Raw genomic sequence first — 24,819 nt, forward strand, 5'->3', positions numbered from 1 at the left:
AATGTAGTTATTTTCAATTGGTTTATATAATGCAATTGATCTGAGCTGCAGTTCCAGAACTGGCATTGAATTTGACTTGCTTGAAAATGCTTTCAAGTGCTTCCCCCTCATGAACATTGTTTAGTAATATATGTTGTAAATATGTGAATTTGGCTTTTAATTTTCTCATAGTTGTAACACGCAGATATTGTGATAAGCTCTGCAAATGCAGAATTATCACTCAAGTTAGATATTCAAAGGTCAATGAAATTGAACCTGCTGTAGATTTGGCATCCACAGATGCAGAAGGAAAACATAATTGTTATGTTAAATACAAGTAAAATCTCTTTTACAGGCTGATGCTAAATTGAAGGAAGAGGAAAAAAGGGCACTTCGGTATTTAGAAACCAGACGAGAATGCAACTCTGTTCAGGCTGTAAGTTTTTCTCATACAAGTTTAAAATTTACATCTTTTTCCAGGGGATGTACATGGCGGTTGGGGGGGTGGGGGGAAGAAATCTCTTTGCTTATTCTGCTTACCCTCTTTTGCTACGTTTATTTTGTGCTCAGAAGTTTCTGCCATTGCATTTGCTTCAAACCATATTTTAAACACCCACTTAAAATTGATTATTTGAGGAAATACAAAGCATAATACAAGTATTTTTTCAAAGGATGAGATAAATTATTTGGGTCACATTCCTTTGTCTTGCATTATGGTCATGTGACATGTTTCCCTAAGCTGCAGAACCAGCTGTGTACATCCTTACTGTTAAATGGGCATGCCAGCCTTGATGGTAGGAGGTTAAGAGTAAGGGAATATTTCTCCACTTTTTTGGTGAAGCTACAGTTGCTGTTTTGTGTACAGATTTTGTCTCCTTGATAAAAGAATGAACTTTCCATGGAATGGTTACATTGAAGACTGATTGCATAAATCAGCCACGATGGAATGGTGGAGCAGACCAAATGGGCTGAGTAGTCTAATTGTGCTTCTTTAGTTTATGATCTTATGGTTAATCTTGATTTCTGGGATGACTGGGCTGTCCCCTGGATAGAGATCGCGAGAAATATATGTCTCTATTCTCTGGACTTTAAAGACTGTGATATCTCATTATGGTCTGTATATTTCTGTACTTTACAAAGTGAATGCTGAGATATTGTTCTTATTGGGGATAAATTTTAGATCTAATATGGGATTATTCTTTGTTTGGAGCATCGAGAATCTTTGGAATTCTTGCCTTGCAGGGCTTTGATGGTTTATGGATGAGTATGTTTGTTTACTTATTTATTGAGATACATCACAGGATAGGCTCTGACCAGCAATCCCCCATTTAATCCTAGCCTAATCACAGGACAATTTACAATGACCAATTAACCTTTCACCTTTGGACTGTGGGAGGAAACCAGAGCACCGTGAGGAAACCCAAGCAGTCATGGGGAGGTCGTACATGCAGTGGTGAGAAATGAACCTAGGTTGTCTGTACTCTAAAGCGTTGTACTAACCACTACACTACCGTGCTGCTCTTAGGCAGGCAAACAATTTAGGTGATAAGGGGAATAGAGGACTATGTGAACGTTGAGTTGTACTTCATTTGTGATCTTAAAAGGAGAAGAAAGAAGAACAGGATTAAGAAATTGTATATGTGCTCTTTGTATCTCTTAGTGTTCTGATTATGAAAAGTTATTGTATTGTTGCACTAGGATTTAGAGACTTTGTTGATCAGAATATGTGGGATTAATGAGATTTACATCATTCAGCCCTCTCAGTTAACAAAAGACTGATGTACTGAATGATGGTTTAAATCAGATTGCCTGTTGAAATGGATGGATAATAAAGCAAATTTGGTCACCGATAGCCAGTTTGACATTCCAAATTCCAGCTTAGCTTGTATTTAGTTTAGGTGACTTTATTTGACTATATTTAAAAAGGAAATGTTAAAATAGTTTTTAGTAATGTCTACTAAACTGGAATTGCACCAGTATTTGCTAATAACTCCAGAGCAATCCTGTTCATTTTTAGAGAGTAATCCTGACAGAGTTGAGGCAGATTACAAATAAGTGAATTTGGAGAGCAGAGGGAGGCTGCCCATCTCCTCAAACCTGCTCCACCATTCAATAAGATCAAGGCTAATCTAATTGTCAGCTGAAGTATCCCCTTTTGCATCCAGTTTATCTGTCTTAAAAACTTTCAAAGACTTGCAACCCTCAGAGTAAAAGAAATTCACCTTATCAGTTAAAATGGGTCACCCCAGTTTTAGATTTTCCTATGAGAAAACTTCTTTTTTATCAAGTTCATCCAATTAAGACCCCTTAGGATATTGTGCTTCAGCCAAATCAACTTTAATTATTCTAATTTTTAGCAAATCTAGTCTGTTAACTTTTCTTCCTTTGACAACCTGCTGGTTACTCTATAAAGTCTTCAATGAAATGCTTCCAAAGCAATTGTATCCATCCTTTAATAAGGAGACCAATAGTGTACACAAATATTCCTGATGTGGTTCCCTGATTACCTATCTAAACATAACCTTCCTGCTTTGGGTTTAATTACCCTAGCAATAAATGTAAACATTTCTTTAGCTTTCCCATTTATCTGCTGCACCTACACATTTCTCTCAAATCATGAGGAATGACCCAGGTCAATCTATGTACCCGCACCATTTATTTTTTCAACCTGGCAAATATACAGTTTTGTAGTTTCCCCACATTATATTGCATTTGCCAGATCTTTGCCCATTCACTTATCTATGTCCCTTTTGTAACCTCCTTGTATCCCCTTGACATGTCACTTCCCTACCTATCTTTATGTCATCAGCACATCTAGTAGCCATGTAAATCACTAACATGGAAAATTGAAGCCTAACACTAATTTTTACGGTGCACTTTGTTACATGTCTGTTTTATGTTTGCATGAATTTGTAATGGTGTTTTTCTTTATGATGCGCAATTCAACAATGATACTTTAAAATTTTTATGGATACATATGGATGTAGACACCATGGTAGTGTAGTGGTTAGCACAACACTGTTCCAGCTCAGACTTTGCATCCTGGGTAGGGAGTCTGTATGTCCTCCCTGTGAAATGCATGGGGTTTCTCCAGGTGCTCTGTTTTCCTCTCACAGTCCAAACCTGTATTGGTTAATGAGTTCATTCGTCATTGTAAATTGTCCCATGAATAGGATAGGGTTAAATTGGCGATTGTTAGGGCTTGCTGGGCAATGCAGCTGGAAGGGCTTATTCCGTGCTGTATCTCCAAATAAGTAAATAAATACCACTGATTAACTTAGCCCTGATTCTAATGAGAATGATACACTATTGGAAAGGACTCTATTGATTGCAAGTGTTTCATTTCAGCTTATGGAGTGTTGTGTTAATGCTCTGGTGACTTCATTTAAAGAGACAATCCTAGCCGAATGCCCAGGCATGATCAAACGTAATGAGACAGACAGTAAGTACAATTGTAACTTTTTATTTGATTAACTTTATCATTTGTACTAATAAAGCAATTAGTTTCAAATTACACTTTGTCTTCTTGATGGAAATTTCTAATGGCTTGCAGGTGATACTGAGGTCCCTAGAATTCAATTTGAACACTGTGCACAATCCTTTGGCTGAATTGTTATGTAATTTTTACATGGGCAATTCTAACGTGCTTTATTGTCAAATCTTCCTACTTTCATACCTCGGGATTGTCTGGGCTGCAGCACACTTTGTAGATTTTCTTTTGGAAAGTGCAGTTTGTGGGCTCCTATCTATTTTGTATTCACTTATTTTCTGTGTTTCATCTTGCTTCTCAGTGGCTATTCATCTTTTTTGGTAAAATCATGCTTAGTGTTCACTATTCTTTTCTGAATTAGAATTCTCTAAGAATTTAATTTATAAATTGCCAAAATAGTTTAGTCTTTTACATTGTGTATAGGTATCAGAGTACAGTCTGGAAATTCAAACTTCCAAACTAAAACTTATTGATTAGGTTATGAAATGCATGTGTCAGATTACATCTTGTCACGTACCCTGTGACCGGGTTAAAGAACTAGCAGAAATGGAGAACGCACTGGAGTCTGGTATTGCTATAAACTAATAGTGTTTATTAGTAAACTACACAATACAGTACTATAAATGCTAATATATCAAACAGGTTAGCAATGATATATGTATACATAAATGTGGAAATAGGAAAACCAAGCTTCCAAGCTAGGGGTAAATGAATCCAGTCTTACGATGATATGTAAGAAAGGTCAGTTCAATGCACGAGGTTGCTGCTGTTGGTAAGAGAGAGAGATTTGTAATCCAAAGGCGTATGTTGTGAGAAGGCAATTATGTCGATATTCCAAAATAACAATAACAGCAGGTTTTATCCCCGAAGTTGTTCCACTCCACACACAAAGTATCACCAACAGCGATCTTCAACGAATATCCTTTCAACACAAGTGGTACCACACCTGAATTCAGCTACGGGTCATCTCAAAGTGGTGGCCACAGGATACTCAAACAGAATCCACGTACGGATTATCACCAACAGTAGCTTATCACTGAGGTACCATCTTCAAGTGGTAAAACTACCAACCCAGACTAGAGTTATTACACGCAGGTAGATTCCACAAGGTTACCCCAAACACACAACTGTGATGGCCACTTATCCAGTTCCACGACATACGAAATAACTCCAACAGTGATTTGCCGCAGGGGTGCCTGTCTTTAGTGAACTACCACACCCAAATAAGGGTAACACACAAGTGGTAATCACAAAGGTTTCCCCCTCACCAGAGAACCCACTCCTGTGATTTAACTACATGACAGTCACACCTTCATAGTCGAATTGAACTCAAACTCACCCTTACGGGCTACTTAGGAGAGAGTCCAAACAATGACCTCTTTGTCACTAGGTTTCTTCTGTTTCAAACCTTCCTCTCCCCTCTTCTCTTCCTTTAAAGTCACCGAATGTGACCACAAAACATAGGCGACCGTTCTTCCGTGGTGGAATTATCAACCCAGGCCAGGGTTGGACACAAATAACTCCCCACTGGTCACACCTTTTCTGTACTGCGAGAGCCACTGATCGATTTCCCCAAATCGATCTTCCACAAACCCACCTTCCTGTGGGCACAACATACTCTTCCAGTGTCCAAAACCGTGTGTCTGGGTCCAGCAGCTGACCTGGTATATATTTCAGCATGCTGAACACCAGCTGTCCATCAACCTGCTCTGCCCTCCTCTCTCTGTAAGACTTTTTTTTACAAGCAGGCAAGTGTCCTTGTGGAAAGGTAAACAAACTGCAGAGAAACCATAACATCAATCTTCCGAGTATTCTTTGCCCCTCTCTCTCTCTTAATAACAGCTCAAACAGTGTCCAAAAGTCAGTCTCATTCTCCTGACATTTTAAAGTGATAGTCCACAGAAAATATGAACCCTAGGGGTACATAACAATCTGTCCTGACCATCATGACCCAACCAAAATTGTATAACCATATCTTATATATGTATCAGAATCCATTTGTCACACATGAAGAAAATACTTCATTAACTCACTGAAAATATCATTTCATTCTGAATACCAATCCATGTGAAATTTTACGTTTCTGTCCTTGAGTGTCATTTCTAAGTACTGAAGTACATCTGCACTCACTTTTTGATAATACGGCTATTCTAATGGTTCTTGTTGAAAATAAGATCAGTTCAAAATATTTCTGATTCATTGACCTAATTACAGAACTATTTGCAGTAGTAAATTTATTCTGGATTATATTGTATCTATTCTTGAATTAAGCAGTAGTGAATTATGGCTCTGCATATGGAATTTTTCATTAAAACTTTCATTTTGAAAATAACATAATGCGTGTTTTCTGGAATATTATGGCAGTCGTTCAGGTTCCTGGCTTGCAAAAACCAAATATGTATACCAAATATTGAGTCAAATAGATAAATGAGACAATATTCTGTGCTTTACTAAATGGTTGCTTTCATTTATAAATGGTCGTAGAATGTCTATGCATTTTTGATTGTACTTAAAACAAATTTGCCATTTAGTCACGTAACCCTCAGGTTTGGCTGGCGGCGTTAGTCTAGGAAAGACAGTCTCTGGCCCCGCCAAACGTGTGAACTCTGAGGTGCAAAACCTCTTGTGTGGGTGCTGCGTGATGTGTTACCCTGTTACAAATCAGTACCACGAAATAACAGACAGTACACCATATGCAATTAAATGATTTAGGTTTATAATTCTTAATTTGACTAAAGGATTAGTAAAGTAAAACAAGAAGAAAAGGACCCATTTCAGTGAAGCAGTATGATTTGCACAAGTTGGAGCTCATGGCTTCCCTTCTGCTGGTCCACCATTGATTTCCCCGGGCTTCGTTGACTCCCAGCTGCACTCCAAGTCCACTCCTTTCTATGACCTCTCCTTTCTAGCATCTTGTGTCTTCATCTTCCACTGAACAAAAGACCCAGATCACCTCGGTCGCAGGCACACAGCAAAAAAAAAAATCACTCCAAAGCCCCCGTTATCTCTAGACATAAGACTGCTGCAACCATTACATTAGTAGTGAAACCTTTCCCAGGGTGCTAAAGTCACAAAGAACTGAACTTATTTTAATTTGCATTGGTGTCTGCTTGATTGGATTAGATGTAACATCTTAGTTTTAATCTCTAGAACTACACTTGATGTTTACATTGATGGATAAAGTTCCAAATGGGATTGAACCAATGTTAAAAGATTTGGAAGAGCACATTATTAGTGCAGGCTTAGCAGATATGGTAGCAGCCGCAGAGACGATAACTACTGTAAGTATATAAAAGCAACCATTATTTTTCTGATTCAATTTATTGCTTATTGTAACTAATTTCAATGCTTATCATGTTTTTATTGACTTTTATCCAAATTTTATGCAATTACGCCTAATGAGAATGGAGCACAGAGATATGTTTTCAGTATTACTGCTTTTTAATGCAGCTTTTTCATGTAACAAGAACATTCCAGATGATCCCCATGAAAGTCATTAAACTAAATTTGAAATCACCATCTGAGATGTAAAGCAGATGGCAGGTTTTCAAGTGAATCTTAAAGGTAGAAAGAAACGTGTGTAAGCATTCAAAAAGATTTACAATTTTGGATCTTGGCCAAAGTCATCAATAGTGGAATAATTTTTAAAAGAAACACTCAGGTCTGAATTGGAGTAACTAAAAATGTTGGAAGTACTCAGCATGTCACATAGCATCTTTAAAAAGAGGAACAGTTAATAATTGAGTGTTTACAGCATTTTCTATTTCTATTTCAAATTTCCAATATTTCAGCTTTTCAGAATTAAAACAATGTGGATATCCTCAAGATAGTTTAAAAAAATATCCAACAGTTTCCAAGGAAAATGTGAACTGAAAACAGTTTGAAATAGAGACCCTTGCTTAACTGGGTTAGATAGCCAGTGTTGTTGCTTGTTAGCAGATGTATAGATTGTCTCAAGTTTATGCAGAGTAGATTAGAGGAACCTGGTGTAGTGCTTTCAACATTGTTCAGCAAATATCAAACAAAACTGCCCCTCTAATGTACTCTCCTTTTTCCAAGCATTTTGGTTATGAAAACCATTCTGTCCTTCCAAAGTTTGTCATAAACTGAAACAACCAATTTCACTTGCCACTGCAGGAACTTGTGAAATGTATTGACAAACTTCTTCAGTTAGTTATTTTAAAGATCTGTCTTGATTCCAAAGCTGGCAAAATATTTTTTTAAATTAATATTCTGATTCCAAAGATCAGTTGATGTTTTGTGTATAGAAGCTTAAGGAGAGCTGAAAATGCACAGTTTACTCTATTTATTTTTTAAAAAACCCTTCTCACTTTTGTTGAAGTTGTGGTAAGGCAAGGGTTAAAGACATCATCCCGGCACTGATAGCTGGGACAGTTGTAGTCAAGTGAGACCGCCAGAGCCTCCATTTCCCACCAGGAAGGCCTCAAATTGGTTGGAACTCCAGACCCAACCAATTCCCCTTCACCACCACTCTCCTCCATCTAGCAGAATGTGTCTTCACTCTTAATAATTTCTACTTTAGCTCCTCTCACTTCCTTCAAATGGAATGTATAGCAGTGGGCACTTGCATGTGTTCCAGCTAGGCCTGCCTTTTTGTCGGCTATGTGGAACAATCTGTGTTCCAAGCCGACACTGGTGTCCATCCCCCACTTTTCTTACACTACATCAACGACTGCATTGGTGCTGCTTCCTGTACCCACGCTGAACTTGTCAAATTTATCTATTTTGCCTCCAGTTTCCATCAAGTTTACCTGGTCCATTTCCGACACTTTCCTCCCCTTTCTCAATCTCACTGTCTCTATCTCTGGAGACAGCTTATCTACTGATGCCTGTTATAAACCCACTGACTCTTACAGCTACCTGGACTATACCTCTTCCCGTCCTGTTACTTGTAAAAACGCCATTCCCTTCTTCAATTCATCCATCTCTGTTGCATCTGCTCTCAAGATGAGGTTTTTCATTCTAGAACAAAGGAGATGTCCTCCTCTTTCAAAGAAAGGGGCTTCCCTTCCTCTACCATCAATGCTGTCCTCAACCACGTCTTTTCCAGTTCACGCACGTCTACTCTTATCCCATTCTCCTGCCACCCTACCAGGGATAGGGTTCCTTTTGTCCACACCTACCACTCCACCAGCCTCTGTGTCCAACACATAATTTTCCCAAACTTAGGCTGTCTCCCACCACCAAACACATCTCTTCTCCCCCCCCCCCCCCCACAACCTTCTGCCTTCCGCAGGGATTGCTCCCTACGCGACTCCCTTGTCCATTCGTCCCTTCCCACTGATCTCCCTCCTGGCACTTATCCTTGCAAGTGGAACAAATGCTAACACCTGCTCCTACACCTCCTCCCTCACTACCATTCAGGGCCCCAAACAGTCCTTCCAGGTGAGTCTTTTGAGGTCATGTACTGTGTCTGGTGCGCTCGGTGTGGCCTCCTGTATATTGGTGAGACCTGACAGATTGGGAGGCTGCTTTGCCGAGCACCCACCCTCTGACCACCATAAGAAACGATCTCCCAGTGCCCACCCATTTTAATTCCACTTCCCATTCCCATTCTGATGTGTCAATCCATGGCCTCCTCTAGTGTCGCAATGAGGCCCCACTCAGGCTGGAGGAACAACACCTTATATTCAGTCTGGTTAGCCTCCAACCTGATGACATGAACATCGATTTTTCAAAATTCTGGTAATGGCTAACTCCCTCACTATTCCCCATCCCCTTTTCCCCCTCTTACCTTATCTTCTTGCCTGTTTGCTCAACGCCTCCCTCTGGTGCTCCTCCCCCTCATTTCTTTCTTCCCTGACCTTCTGTCTTCTATCAGACTCCCCCTTTCTCCAGCCCTGTATCTCTTTCACCAACTGACTTCCCAGCTCTTTATTTCATCCCTCTGCCTCCCGGTTTCACCTATCACCTTCTGTTTCTATCTCCCCTCCCTCACCTTTTAAATCTACCCTTTTTTTCTCCAGTCCTGGTGAAGGGTCTCGACCCAAAATGTCGACTGCTTTTTCCCATGGATGCTGCCTGGCCTGCTGAGTTCCTCCAGCATTTTGTGTGTGTCGCCCTGCTTACTGCAGACAACATAGCATAACTGTGACAGTATTTAATCAACCTAGAGAATGGGGCCTCTGAAATGACACCTTTTCCAGAAAGGTCTTTGAAGAACAATCCTTCCCTTTACACAGTAGGGGCTGCCAGAGACAAACAAGATTGGAATAACAAAAAACTGCATAGTAGTGTGGTAACAGATCTTGTGCACATGTAAAATAAAGTCTGATAGAGTTGTACATCTGCACATGTTCTGGGTTCAGTTACTTTATTATTGGCAGCAGCATTTTAAATGCATGCTATCTTTACTTCTCAAACTTATAAACCTCTATCGGATCTTCCCTCAGCTGTATAATTGCTGTATGTTTACAGCATGAAATTGGAAGTTTGTTATTGATGATCTGGGTAATAATGGTAACTTGGTAGCTGTCAAGAGGCTAGTATTGTATACTGTTCAGATACTATATAATTTCCATAGGCCAGGGATGTTAAGTTGAAAATATGGCATGTGTTATATTCATATTAAGCAAATTAATTTATTTCTGTTACAGGATTCTGAAAAATATGTAGAGCAGTTGCTTACATTGTTTAATCGATTTAGTAAGTTAGTAAAAGAGGCATTTCAGGATGATCCTCGCTTTCTTACAGCTAGAGATAAAGTAAGTTTTCTTTTGCTCTAATGCTAATCAATTAAACATTTTCAAATTTTAAAGTTTTGAAGTTTTGATTTTATAATTTTTTTCTATGGTAATTTTTAATTCTGAAGTTTACTACAAGGTAACTAATAAATGTAAATCTCACCTGTTTATACAATCTATTGTTTTAATCTAATTAAATTGATTAAATTAAACATTGAAGTTGGTATCTGCTTTCTTAAAATTGTGTTTTCATTCATCAGGGTATAATTTATTGATTTGCTTCATGAGAAACACTGTGAACATGACTGGAATGCATTCTTGTGCATTTAGTTACTAAATTATTTGTTTCTGATTGTAAAATTTAACTTCTGAACAGGCATATAAAGCAGTTGTGAATGATGCCACCATATTTAAGCTTGAACTGCCGTTGAAACAAAAAGGGTAAGAATGTTTAAAAGTTCTACTAATGAAATGCTTTGCAAGTATTGAAGATGGCTGGACTTGCCTTTTGTGTAATGGAAAGTACAGAATTGATTCCACAAGTAGTCAAAAGATTTCAATGTGAAATTAAGCAGCGGATGAATTGCAGGAGGGATAAAGATGGGTGGGAGTAATTGGTCTTGATTGTCCAGAAATCGGTGGTAGTTCATTTCCAGGTCATGTAATATACCAACATTGTGAGCAATCTAGTTTATCCTCAGAAGTTGACCAGTGCTTGCAAAATGAGTCCTCGCTGTGGAGTGGAATTTAATCTGGGGACCAAAACTGTCTTTTTAGGTTTTTGAGGAAATTGCATTTATCAGAAACGGTGTTAAAGACAGGTGAGATGGTAGTGATAGAATTGACTGTTGACATACTTGTGGAATTTGAGGTTTTGTACTTGGATGATGTTGCTGAGAAATGCTATGAGAGGGGAGAAACGATAAATTATTGGTGTTCTAGAGGCAGTGAAGAGTGAGTGAAGGAAATCCCTTGCCTGTTACCAGCTGAAAGGGGGAATTCAAAGTTCAGAGTACATTTATTATCAAAAAGTATGTACATTTCAATGTATACAACCTTGAGATTCGTCTCCTTACAAGTAGGCACAAAACAAAGTAATCCGATAGAACCCATTAAAAACAGAAGCCCATCAAACACCCAATGTGCAGAAAAAAAACAAATTGTGCAAACAATAATAGTAAGTAAAATTCAGAACTGAAGTTCATGAAAATAAGTCCACAACCACAAAGCCAGTCATCACTACAGCCAATTCAGGAGCCTGTTAGTTTCAGGCCACAGCCTCAGTTCAGCACAGACGAGTAAACCTTACCAAGCAGCGAGCTGAATGCAGCTGTCCTGCACCTTCAAGACCTCCGTTCACACCGCAAAAATGCCAGGTTGAACAGGCAGTTCAACAGCTCAACTCTGAAAGGAAAGTTACAGGCTATTGATTACAGTAATCTTATCCAAGGAAAATATGTGATTAATACAGTATTTTTTTTGTTTTGTTTCCCACCTGGAAGTCATCGCTGTGCTTCACCTGTATCATCTTAAACTGAAAACCCTTCTTAAACCAGTATTCTGCGCCACTCCAGTGACAGAGGGCTACCCCAACTCTTTTCCAGATTCTGCCTTTAGAACATGATGAATCTGGATTTAGTTTTATTTTATATTTAGAGATACAGCACAGTAACAAACCCTTCTGCCCCAACAAGCCCATGCATTCCACTAACACCCATGTGACCAATTAACCTACTAACCCATACCTCAGAGGTCACAGGGAGAATGTACAAGCCTTTAAGACAACAGCTGAATTGAGCCCAGGTTGCTGTCACCTTAACAGCATTGCACTAACTTCTGTGCTGCCTTGCCACTCTGTATACTGTGCTGCTAAGTTAAATTTCTCATCACCTGCCGGTGATAATAAACCTGATTCTTTTCTGATTCTATACTGAACGCACCTTGATTATTGAAGTTCTCTGTGCTAGCTCACATTGTTATTGGCACTTTTCACTAGTACTTTCAAAGTCTCTTCGGAACAAAATGCAGAATTCATCCATTCTTCTTTACAACTTTCATACCATTTTTACCTGCTATTTTTTTGAGGCCTTCACACATTTTTTTGAAACAATGCTTTTTGTCCATCTGTTAAACATAGTACAGCATAATAAGCTCTTCTGCCCTCCATGCCTGCTGACCATGATGCCAGTCAAAACTAATCCCATCTACTTGGATATGGGATATCTGTCTATTCCTTGCCTGCTCATGAATGCCTAGATGCCTCTTTAATCTTTTATCTTATTCATTTCTACCACTTCCACTGGCAATGATCTAGGCATCTCCCATTACTTTGTAAAGACAGTTATGGATAAGGATTAGACTGGTCCTCAGGTGCAATCGAGAGAGGCTAACCATAATATTAGCAAGCAAGAACTGGGGAAAGTAGAATGGGAGAGACTATATGGGAATATATCCACATCTGATGTGGGATTAAAGACCAGCTAGTTAGTGTTTAGAACCAACTGATCCTTGAGAAGAGGAAAGAAAAGGATAGCAAGGTTCATGAATGTTGGATGACAAGAAATGTTGATGAGAAGATTGTCAAAAAGGAAAAAAAGGATATGCAAGGTTCAGGAAGCTGAAATGAGACTTGAATACAGTACGGTGAAAATATATAGTTAAGATACGTAAGACTTTTGCACAGTACAGTAATACTTTTATGTATTGCACTGTACTGCTTAAAAAAAAACAAATTTCATGAGACATCTGAGTGATGATAAACCTGATTCTGATATGGATCTCTGTAGTGGACTGACAGTGTGAAGGGGCCAGGGAGAAGGGAATTATGGCTGGGAAAAGGGGAAGGGAGAGGGGAGGGAGTGGGAAACACCAGAGAGACATTCTGTAATGATCAATGAACCAATTGTTTGGAATCAAATGATCTTGCTTGGTGTCTCAGGGCTGCATGTGTCTGCACCCTCACCACACCACCACTCCGGCACTCCTATATCCCTCCCGTGGTGCTCCAGCCAGATTTAGAAACTCGTTCTCTGTTCCACGCTGGCAAATACAGTACTTTATACAGAAAGCAGATGGGATTTTTAAAATTGGCTTCTCAGTTGGTACAGCCATGGTGGGCTGAGTGGCCTGTTCTTCTGCAATTACAATATCTCATTATCAGAGCCACCTAAAAGTGGCTACTCAAGCTGATAGGTTGGTTAAGAAGGTGTATGGCATGCTTGCCTTTGTTAGTCAAAACATTGAGTTCAAAAGTCAGGAGGTTATGTAGGAGCTTTATAAAACTCTAGTTAGGCCACATCTGGAGTATACATCATTTTTTTATTACGTTATTTTGCTCGTGAACTTTTGCAGTACTGTGGTCACTCTTACAACAGTCTTAGAATTTTAGGAATTATTTCCTCGATGGATCCAATCTTTTGTTCCATGTAAATTAATTCTCAAATCAATTTTCCCATTAAGGTTAAGTTTTACTATACCAGCATAGTTTGGAAAATGTCCTTGTTTGCTTTTGCATGTTCTTATGTATTTTTCAAGTTTTTATTCCTTTAAATTGTATCTAAGTTGTATTGAAACTTTAAACATTAAGCAGCTTACTATTTGTGGATATTTTGAGCAGATCTTTTGTTGGTCACTTGCACTCTGGATCATTCTGTGTGTTAGACAACATTGGGAGAAACCATTTTATACTAGGAGTGGAAGTGGTTGTCTGTGCTAGTTGAATGGCTTTAATAGCCGCTGCAACTCTGCCCCCAGGCTCTCTAGCTCTCACTATTATGAATGGTTATTTGAGATTATTGAACTCTTAAAATCATATAGGACTATTTTACAGAAAATTTTGAAAACAAAATGAAAACTTTTTAAGAGAGAGTACATCTTTAAAATCAATTTGAATCAAAAAATACTTTACTTACCTGTTACCCAGCAGCAGTATTTCCCCCTTGTATTTCAGTGGTTCTGCTGTACTTTTACCAGGTTAACTTTATAAGTTTAGCAGGCAGATTTTCTAATCTGAGCTGGCAAAAACTACCGATGCAGCCCAGGTACTCTCTGGCTGACACTTTGCTAGTGAAAGGGTATGCTGTAGCCTCTACTAAGGAGTATCTCAGTTATGGGCTTTTTTTTTGGACAAATCCTTGTGCATCTCAGCGGATTACACTCACTGATAAAGAATCCAATAGACAGTGAAAGCTGATCAATATCAAAGTTTTAATAAGAATTGTTGATTGATTTTTCATTTTAACATGCTGACATTTAGCAAAGTACTACATTGCAGGCCAGTGATACACATAATGTGTTGATATTCTAAGCATGCTTTAAAATGGGACATTGACTAGTAGAGCCATTCCTAGATAATAATCTACTGTTTTTAGGCTGAGCATTTTGCTCATGATTTCTGTAAATTATGTGGAAAATTGCAAATTCTGAGGAAAAGGAAGATAATTAGAGCATGATCCTTTGTAGGCTGTTCTTATGGTTGGCTTAATTTAAAGAAATAGAAGCTTGGCTAAAATAATCACAGGACTTTATCTGACATGAATGAAAAATTAAATCCTTGATATGGCTTGTGAAATAGAAAATATATTCTAAAACTATGTCTTTAAAATGTTGTACTTCTCCTTGAATTTAGAGTTGGGTTGAAAACTCAGCCTGAATCAAAGTGCCCAGAACTACTAGCAAATTACTGTGATATGTTACTAAGAAAAACACCCCTTAGTAAGAAGCTTACTTCAGAAGAAATTGAAGCAAAATTAAAAGAAGTGGTATGTATATGTCTGACACAATACAGATTTGCCACTTTTTTTTATAGTTGCAGATTATACTCAATGATCACAGATTGTACTCTGTCCCCTTGCACTGTGCTGCCCCCAAATGCAAACCATCTAACTTTTCCAATGTAATTTTTCTTATAGCTGCCAACTATCCAGAAGACAATTCAATACTGTTTTTGTAAGAATGATGTACATAGAAGTTCAGACTCTTAAATCCGAGGGGATAACTTCACTCTTACCAACACCAACCTGATTCCTCAATCTATGGACTCATTTTTAAGGACTCTACAAGTTATGTTTTCTATTTACTGCTTATGTATTATAATTATGTTTTTTGTATTTGCACATTTTGCTGTCTTTTGCACATGGGTTGTTTGTCATGCAGTTTTTCATTGATTTTATTCTGTTTCTTTGTATTTCCTATGAATGCCCATAAGGGAATGAATCTGGGGTAGTAATATATATATTATTTTTTTTCTTTGATAATAAATTTCCTTTGACTCTTAAATTAGTTTCATATTCCACAGCAGGACAAACCAAAACACTGGAACAGTTTTTTGTTGTATTCCTTTTATTTGTTTTGAAATTGTTATAGGGATTAGAAATGTGTTACTCAGGGTTGAACAACTAGATTCACAGCTGGTACAGAACACTTTTTTAATGAATGAAAAGCAAATATAGGCAAGTTCCATGTTACGAAAGGTCACCATTTTGAGAAAGCTGTCCTTGTTTGAAACTTTATAGAGATTTTCCCTAATATTTAACCCTATTTCCCGTTTTAGTCCTATGTTATAAGACAATAAGGAGCAGAGTTAGGGCACTTAGCCCATTGAGTTTGTTCCACCATTTGATTATGGTTGATTTATTTTCCCTCTCAACCCTATTCTCCTGCCTTCTCCCCATAAACTTTGACACCCTTACTAATCATTGTATCTATGTATAATGACAATAAAGATAATTCATTCATCAAGAGCCTATTAATCTTAGCATTAAATATACCCAATGTCTTGGTCTCCATGGCTTTCCATAACAGTAAATTAAATGGATTCACCACCCTCTGGCTAAAGAAATTCCTCCTTATCTTTTTTCTAAAGGGAAGTGCTTCTATTCTGATGCTGTGCCCTCTGGAACTTGATTTGCCAACAATTGGAAATATTTTCTTCACGTCTACACTATCTATGCCTTTCAATAGTCAATAGGTTTCAATGAGATCCCTCCCTCATTCTTCTAAGCTCCAGAGAGTATGGGCACAAAGCCATTAAACATTCTTCATGTGTTAATCCTTTCATTCTTGGGATCATTCTCAAACTTTCTCTGGTCCCTCTCCAATGCGAGCACATCTATTCTTAGATATGGGGCCCAAAATTGCTCTCAACATTCCAATTACAGTCTGACCAATGGCTGAAAAGCCTCAGTATTACATCCTTGATCTGAACTCATCTAAAACTATAAGCCATTGGTGTTCTGCAAGGATCAGTGCTGCCACATATATTACTTGTAATATATAAGAATGATCTGGATAGAGTTGTCGGTGGTCTGATTAGTAAGCCTGCAGACAGCACAAAGATTGGTGAAGTTGTGGATAGTGAGGAAGGTTATCACAGGATGCAGCAAGTCATAAATCAATTGCAAATTCAGACCGAAAGTTCAAAGTAAATTTATTATCAAAATACATATCTCACCTGAGATTCATTTTCTTGTGGGGATACTCAGTAAATCCAAGAACCATAACAGAATCAATGAAAGACCACACCCAACAGGGTGGTCAAACAACCAATGTGCAAAAGACAGCAGACTGCAAATACAAAAGCAAAAAATAAATAATAAATTATCAGTAAATATTGAGAACATGAGATGAAGAGTGCTTGAATGTGAATCCATAGGTTGGGGGAACGGTTCAGTGAAGGGGCAAGTGAAGTTGAGTGGTGTTTATCTCCATTGGTTCAAGAGCTTGATGGTCGAGGAATAATAACTGTTCCTAAACCTGGTAGAGAGAGTCCTGAGGCTCCTGTATCTTCCTCCTGATGGCAGCAGCGAGGGAAGAGAGCATGATCTGGGTGGTGGTCCCTGATGATGAATATTGCTTTCCTGTGATAGCGCTCCGTGTAGAAGTGCTCAATGTATGGAGGGCCTTACCTGTAATGGACTGGGCCTTATCCACTACTTTTTGTGGGGATATCCTTTCAAATGCATTGGTGTTTCCATACCAGGCCATGATGCAACCAGTCAATATACTCTCCACCACACATCCATAGAAGTTTGTTGAAGTTTTAGATATTATGCTGAATCTTCAAAAACTTCTAAGGATGTAGAGGTGCTGCAGTTTGCGCTTCTTAATTGCACTTGTGTGCTGGGACCAAAACAGGTTCTCTGAAATGATAATACTGAGGAATTTAAAGTTGCTGACCCTCTCCACTTCTGATCCCCTGATGAAGATTGGCTCATGGACCTTCAGTTTCCTCTTCCTGGAGTTAATAGTCAATTCCTTGGTCTTGCTGGCATTGAGTGAGAGGTTGTTGCTGTGGCACCACTCAGCCAGATCTTCGGTCTCCCTCCTTTATGCTGATTCGTCACCACCTTTGATTTGACCAACGACAGCAGTGTCATCAGCAAACTTAAATATGGCATTGGAGATGTGCTTAGCCATGCAGTCATAAGTGTAGAGTAAGTAGAGCAGGGGTCTAAGCACACATCCTTGTGGTGCCCCTGTGATGATGGAGACTGTGGCGGAGACGTAGCAAATCTGAACTGACTGGGATCTGCAAGTGAGGAAATCGAGGATCTAATTGCAGCAGGAGGTATTGAGGCCAAGGTCTTCAAGCTTATTGATTAGTTTTGAGGGGATGATAGTATTAAATGCCAAGTTGTAGTCAATAAAGAGCATCCTGATGTATGCATCTTTGCTATCCAGATGTTCCAGGATGAGTGAAGAGCCAATGAAATGGCATTTGCTGTGGACTTATTGTGCAGGTAGGCAAATTGAGCAGATCCAAGCCACTTCTCAGGCAGGAGTTGATATGTTTCATCACCAACTTCTCAAAACACTTCACCACACTGGATGATAGTCACTGAGGCAGGTTATCAAGCTGTTTTTGAGCACCGGTATAATTGAAGCCTGTTTGAAGTGGGTCTTTATCTCAGACTGCAGAAGCGAGAGGTTAAATATATCGATGAACACTACAGCAGGTTGATCACCACAGATCTTTAGTACTTAGCCAGGTGTCTCATCTGGGCCAGATGCTTTCCGTGGGTTCACCCTCTTGAAGGATGCTGTTCTTTCGTCCTCAGACTGAAATCACAGGGTCATTGAGGGCTGTGGGAGTTTGTGATGGTTCCTCCATGTTTTGATGGTCAAGCAAGCATAGAAGCATTGAACTCATCTGGGAGCGAAGCCCTTTTGTCACCTATATCAGTTGATTTTACTTCGTAAGTGGCAAGTGCCACAGCTGTTGAGTAGTCTTCATTGATTCAAGTTTAGTCTGGAATTGTCTCTTTGCCTGTGAGATGGTTTTCCGGAGATCATACCTGGACACTTGGTTGCCATCTGATCTGGCCTCAGCAGACTGTGGATCTTGTGGTTCATCCAGGGCTTGACTCTGAATGATTAGTGGAGACACACATCACAGACTGTATATAAAAATAAAAGTTGTAGATAACCGTGGTGTATTCATTCAGATGAGTCCTTGATTACGACCCAGTCCTCTGACTTGAAGCCATCTTGTAGCTGCTCCTCTTCCTCCCACGACCACTTCTTTGTTGTCCTTTTCTCTGGACCTTTGCTCTCCTTTACCTGTATGCAGGTATTTGAAGGAAAGTCAAGTGGTCAGATTTCCTGAATGCAGTCTGGGCATGGAAGGGTAGGAATTCCTTATCGTAGTACTGCAGTGGTCTAGTGTGTTGGGACCCCTGGTGATACAGGTTATATGCTGATGGTAATTGGGCAGAGATTTCTTCAACAAAGCCTGATTGAAGCCTCCAAGTGTGATTTGAAATGCATTGGGGTGAATTGTTTCTTATGATGGTAGTAAGCAGTATCTTAAGTGCCTGTTTAGTTGACTGATCAAGTAATCAAATGGTTAATGATTTAAAAAAATAGCAGATAGAGTTTAATCAGGGCAAATTGTGAGGGGTTGCCTTTTGGGAGGGAAAATATACAGAAAATGGCAGGACCTTTGAGCACAATGATGGAAAGTGGCAACACAAGTGGATGGGGTCGTAAAGAAGATGTATACTTTCATAATTCAGCGCATTAAGTATAAAAGTTGGGGCTTCATGATGCAGCCATATAACACTTTAATTAGGCTGCAATTGGAGTACGCTCTGTAGTTCTGCCCCCCCCCCCCCCCCCCCCCCAATGGTAAAGATGTAGAAGCTTCGGAGAGGTGCTGAAGTGATTCACCAGGATGGTAATTTTATTGTATTTATCAATACAGCACAGAGTAGGCCCTTCCGGCCTGACAACCCCTGACAAACCCAGTTAACCCTAATTTAATCACGGGACAATTTACAATGACCAATTAACCTACCCAGCATCCAGGTAAAGCCCATGCATTTCACAGGGAGGACTTAAAAAGGCTCCTTACAGAAAGGCAGCAGAATTGAACTTCAAACTCTAGCATACCTCGAACTGTAATACTGTTGAGCTAACCACTACGCTATCGCTGTGCTGTTGGCTGAGAGTAATAGGGAGAAGACGGACACATTTAGATTATTTTCTTTGCAACATCGGAGACTGAAGGGCGACTTGTTATAAATATATAAGTGAGGTAGATGGAATTTTCTTCAGGGTGGAACTATCAAATACTAGAAGGCAGCTGAAAGTGAGGAGATAAGTTTACAAGAGAAATGCAAGGCAAGTGTTATTTTACATAGTGGTAGGTACCTGGAAACTTGTCAGGGAGATGGTAGAAGCAGCTACCATAGCAGTATTTAGAAGATATTTGGACAGATGTGAACAGACAGTGAAAAGAGGGATAAACACCATATGCAGACAGGTGGAATCAATTAGACTGGTCAACAGAGACATGGTTGATTAAATGGCCCATCTCTCTTCTAATGATTTAAATAACTCCTAATTGTATCTGTTTATAGTTGATGCTGAGTTTCAAATTTGAAGTAGTTCTACCAAAAATATTGAATTCTCTTGATATGCTTTTTCAACAGCTTCTTGTGCTGAAATATGTGCAAAACAAAGATGTCTTTATGCGATACCATAAAGCTCACCTAACAAGGCGTTTGATCCTGGATATTTCAGCAGACAGCGAAATAGAAGAAAATATGGTAGAATGGCTTAGAGTAAGTAAATGCAATAGTGTCTTTCCACTGTTTTTGGGCACACTTTTTTCCTTTCGATCTACTAAATTTGTTTATGAATGTGGTAAGCAAAAAGAGAGTTTGGGCGATGATAGCTCTAACTTACAGTAGTTCACTTGGTTCATTGATAATAGATACTTGCTGTAAGGCAAAAGGATTTCTCTGCCCTCTGTCTCAAAAATTGTAATGCTTCACTTGAATGTTGAATTGAGAATTTAAAAAAGGCATATTTTTCATTTGCCACAATTTGAACTTGAATCAAAAGGAAGTGTTTCCCTCTTTTTGTTTCCTGCCCATGCCATTAAATCTTTAATAAGGGAACTGGCCAACTAATGTTTGCTCTTAGCACTACTAGTTATGTTTAACTTCGGATGATTAAAGTGAGCCAATTTTGTTCTATCCAGAACAACTCATAGGCACTACCAAATTATAAAAGAAAATATTCTGTGTGTTATATTTACAACATCTTTTTAATATTTTGGCATATATAGCAGTATCATTGTTGATCCTAATGACTCAATATATCTAGATTAATTTAGAATTATGTTTGGTATGCTAATGTAGTGAGATGGCTGTAGTTTAAGCTCCACAGCAGTGATGCAGAATATAATGCAAGCTGGCACTTTGTGTGGACTGTGCAAGTCAGCTGTTGGTCTTTCTAAGAAAATAATAAACAGGCCTATTTTAATTTAATGGACATAAAAGATCCCAACTGCTATTTGAAGAAAAGCAGGGAGTTTTGCCAATGTCTTGGGTAACATTTATCCCTTAACCAACAGTGTGTTTTTGGGGTGTGAAAGGTGATTTATAAAAACAGATATTTAAGAAAATGTATAATTAAAAATGTCGAAGTGGGTTAATTCTAAGATTGCTGCAGAATATCTACAGTATATACACTTAACCTATTGATATGGAATTATATAGCTATTTGTACAAGATTATTGGGCATAGTAAATTGTCAATTTCATCAACTCTCTGGATGTCTAGACTATCTAAATGAAGCATTATGAATTGTGAATAGAATTTAATTTAATTACATCCATACGCTTCAATGAATGTATCAAGACTTGGTCGCAGAATAACAGAAATTATAAGGATCAATTGATTTGGATTTGAAGTTTTATTCTCTTGTGTATTAATCTCTGAGGCTTGTTATACTCATTATGTGACATAATTTAAGTCTGTAAATCTATTCCTAATTTCTACGTGGGTAAAGTGTATAAAGTGTATTTGGAGAAAAAAGAAGAACCCTGAACTGTGGAATATTCCACAACAAGATGTACACAGTATTCAAAGTTCAGAGTAAAATGTGTTGGGGTACATTCAACTGACCACATACAACCCCAATATTCTTTATCCTGTGGGCATACTTAACAAATCTATAGAACAGTGACCGTAAACTGTGCAAATGAAAATATAAATAAATGGCAATAAATAACTAGAGCATGAAAGAACAAGATAGAGTCTTTGGAGTGAGACCGTTGTCTGGGAACACCATAAATAGAATGAATATTATAACTTTCCATATAAATGACAATTAGGTTTAGATATGAGATTCAAGATGAAACTTAAGAATGCATTTCATAAAGAACTAAAAGACTGAAAACATTTGTAAATGAGGTTTATAAATGTACAAAGTGATTCTGACTGGTGTGACCTGGAGTTTGGTGCTGAGATAGTATTGTTCTGACTTGTTTTAATGACTTGAGCTTAAATATGAAGTAAATGGGTCATAGGAAGTAGCTCAGAAACCACAATAAATTAGATAGAATATTTGTGTAAAAATATTTGCTTTTTGATTTGAGTGCAAAATATGTGTTTAGAAAACCTGACTGGTTTGTCAGCACATGTAGGTGACTCCGTGTTTTACCCAGTCTGGTAACGGAAATTTTCCTTTACGGAATTACCAAATCTCTACCCAAGAATTTGAGGTACAGAATTAAAATTTGTTTTCATGGAATTTGTATGCTGGGGAATAAGTATAAAATGTGAAAGAAACAACAAATTTTGTCTTTTTTTTAAAGACTAAATACCATGTGGAAGTAAGATTTTAAGTACATCATCACATCATTTGGGTTGGCAGTTACAGCAAAATTTGTCCTTGGCCATGCCCCCTCTTGTCCAAGAATATGTAAACTGACATCTTAGTGTAGTCCTGTCCTCTTCGCCTACAAGATATTTTCTCTGAGGTGCTGCTTTGTGAGGTGCCATTGTGGCTATGGTCACCTCCTTATAGTAATCCTGCAGCCTTCCACCAAGTCACCATGTCCTTAAACTATTATCCCTTAATTCCTTTTATATTACCTTTCCCACATGAGCCTCAGCCCTTGTTCTCCCCTGGTATCTCCACTTTTTTAAACCCCTTCCTAATCCACCAGCTTTGTGTATTTCCCAAATTGTTATTTCTCTTGAGAGCCTCTAACGGTGACATAGAGCATAGAAGACAGTAAGACATAGGAGCAGAATTAGTCTAATCGGCCCTTCGAGTCTGGTCCACCATTCCATCATGACTGATTTATTATCCTCAATCCCTTTCTCTTGCCTTCTCCTTTTAACCTTTGACGCCCTTACTAATCAAGAAGTGATCAAGCTCAGCTTGACAAGTACAGCACAGAAACGGGCCCCTTAGCCCACAATGTTGTGCCAAACCAAATAAATTAGTAATTAAATGGTGCCTGCACAATGTCAATATCCTTCCATTTTCCTCACATTCATGTGCCTATCCAAATGTCTCTAATGTATCTGTCTGTACCACCATCCCAGGCAGTGCATTCAGGATACCCACCACTCCCTTTGTTTTGTTTTAAAATAAATTGTCCTTTATCTCCTTTGAAATGAGCCACTCTTGCCTTAAATGCATGCCTTCAGGTTTTGGACATTTCAACCCTGAGAAAAAGATACTGTCTGTATGCTCTCTTCATGCCTCTCATAATCCTTTCAACCTCGATCAGATCTCCCCTCAGCCTCTGCTGCTCCAGAGAAAACAACCCAGGTTTGTCCAACCTCTTTTTATAGCACAAGCCCTCTAATTCAGGCAACATTCTGGTAAGCCTCTTTTGCACCTTCCCCACATCCTCGACATCCTTCCCATAAGATTCACATACTTCTCCTTTATCTTCTTGGCAAAATTCATCACCTCCCTCGACATCCAAGATTCTCACACCTTGCCGTCCTTGTCCTTTCTTCTGACTGGATCATACCTGTCCTGTATTCTGCATACTTGGTCTTTAAACACCCTCTACATGCTGGATGTGGACTTGTGCAAAAGTCCCAATTAACACTCCCTTGTTCCTGCCTGATACTCTCATAATTTGCCCTACTCCAATTTAATACTCTCCCACAAGCTCCATATTTATCCTTATCTATAGCTACCTTAAAATTTAAGGAGTTGTGTTCACTGTTCCCGAAACTGAAAAGGAACCAATATCGAGGCCAGGAAGTTTGCTACTAGGGAGGATTTAAACTAGTTTGGCAGAGGGATGGGAACCAGAGTAACAGGTGAAAAAGTGGCAGGATAAAGAGGAAGGTAGATGTCAGGGCCGGTAAAAAAAAAAAAATAGGTAGGAGCAAAGTAATAGATATGATAGGATGGTTAGTTTGAAATGTTCATATTTTAATGCTTGGAGTATTATAGGTGGAAGTGTTAAACAGAGCATGGCTCAGTACATGGAACTGTGATGTGGTTGAGAGAGGGACAGGAGTGGGTCCGTAATGTTCCAGGGTTTCAATGTTTTAGAAAACAGAGGGAGGGAAAATGGGTGGGGGTGTGGAAATTGCACTAGTAATCAGAGACAATACCACTTCTGAGGGGTCATGATGGAAGGCTCACCCACTGATGTCTATATGGCCATGAGTAATCAGTGTTGTGTGCTTGTGGTTGAGGGGGAAGTAGTTTCCAAGACACCAAGAATTCCTTACTGTTTTTATACTGATGCATGTGAAAAGCCAGAATAGACAGGTTGTATTTCAATATTTTTGTGCCAATTATGTACAATCTGACAACGCAGCATTTCTTTGGTATTGCATGGAACTGTTCTGTATTCATCTCTGCATTCTATATGTGGAGGAAACCTATTTTGTTTTGACCAAGATCAAGGTGCAACCAACTGAGGAAAGTTGATAATCCTATACAGGTACTAAGAAGCTTCAGAGCAGCACAACAAATTCCAGTTGAAAAAAGGTATGAATTGTTCTGAGAATTTAAAGTTCAAAATTTAATTTCAGATGATCAGAGTAGTTTGGATGTTTTCCTGAGAATCTACTTTTGTACTATTTCACAGATGACAGAGGTGCAAGAGAATGCAGATGCTGGAATCTTGAGCAACAATCAATCTACTTTAGCAATTCAATATGTTAGGCAGCATCTGGGTGTGGGAGGGTGGTGAGGGAAGGATTTCTTAATGTTTCAGGTTGAAACCCTGCAAACTTGCATCAGGAATCTGGCTCAGCTCATTAGTTCCTCCAGCGGAGGCTGAGGTTCTTCACAGGTTTCAGCCTTTGTTAATACTGAAGTGTTTTCCCTTTCAACGCTGCCAAAAATCTTTGCGAAGTACATTTTTGCCCC

At 38.8% G+C, this 24,819-nt stretch overlaps 1 protein-coding gene across 3 annotated transcripts in view; it reads left to right on the plus strand.

Annotated features, from left to right (window-relative positions):
- LOC140726800 (cullin-5) overlaps positions 1 to 24,819 on the plus strand; it is a 72,627-nt gene that overhangs the window by 28,502 nt on the left and 19,306 nt on the right. For all 3 annotated transcript variants that reach the window (XM_073043644.1, XM_073043642.1, XM_073043643.1), the window contains 7 exons: positions 335 to 415; positions 3,328 to 3,421; positions 6,620 to 6,750; positions 10,087 to 10,194; positions 10,550 to 10,614; positions 14,801 to 14,933; positions 20,106 to 20,237. In XM_073043644.1, coding sequence (XP_072899745.1) covers positions 335 to 415; positions 3,328 to 3,421; positions 6,620 to 6,750; positions 10,087 to 10,194; positions 10,550 to 10,614; positions 14,801 to 14,933; positions 20,106 to 20,237 — 744 coding nt within the window. The remainder of the gene's footprint in view (positions 1 to 334; positions 416 to 3,327; positions 3,422 to 6,619; positions 6,751 to 10,086; positions 10,195 to 10,549; positions 10,615 to 14,800; positions 14,934 to 20,105; positions 20,238 to 24,819) is intronic.

The sequence above is a fragment of the Hemitrygon akajei genome, chromosome 4 (assembly GCF_048418815.1).
Source record: "Hemitrygon akajei chromosome 4, sHemAka1.3, whole genome shotgun sequence".
In the NCBI taxonomy this organism is placed as follows: domain Eukaryota; kingdom Metazoa; phylum Chordata; class Chondrichthyes; order Myliobatiformes; family Dasyatidae; genus Hemitrygon; species Hemitrygon akajei.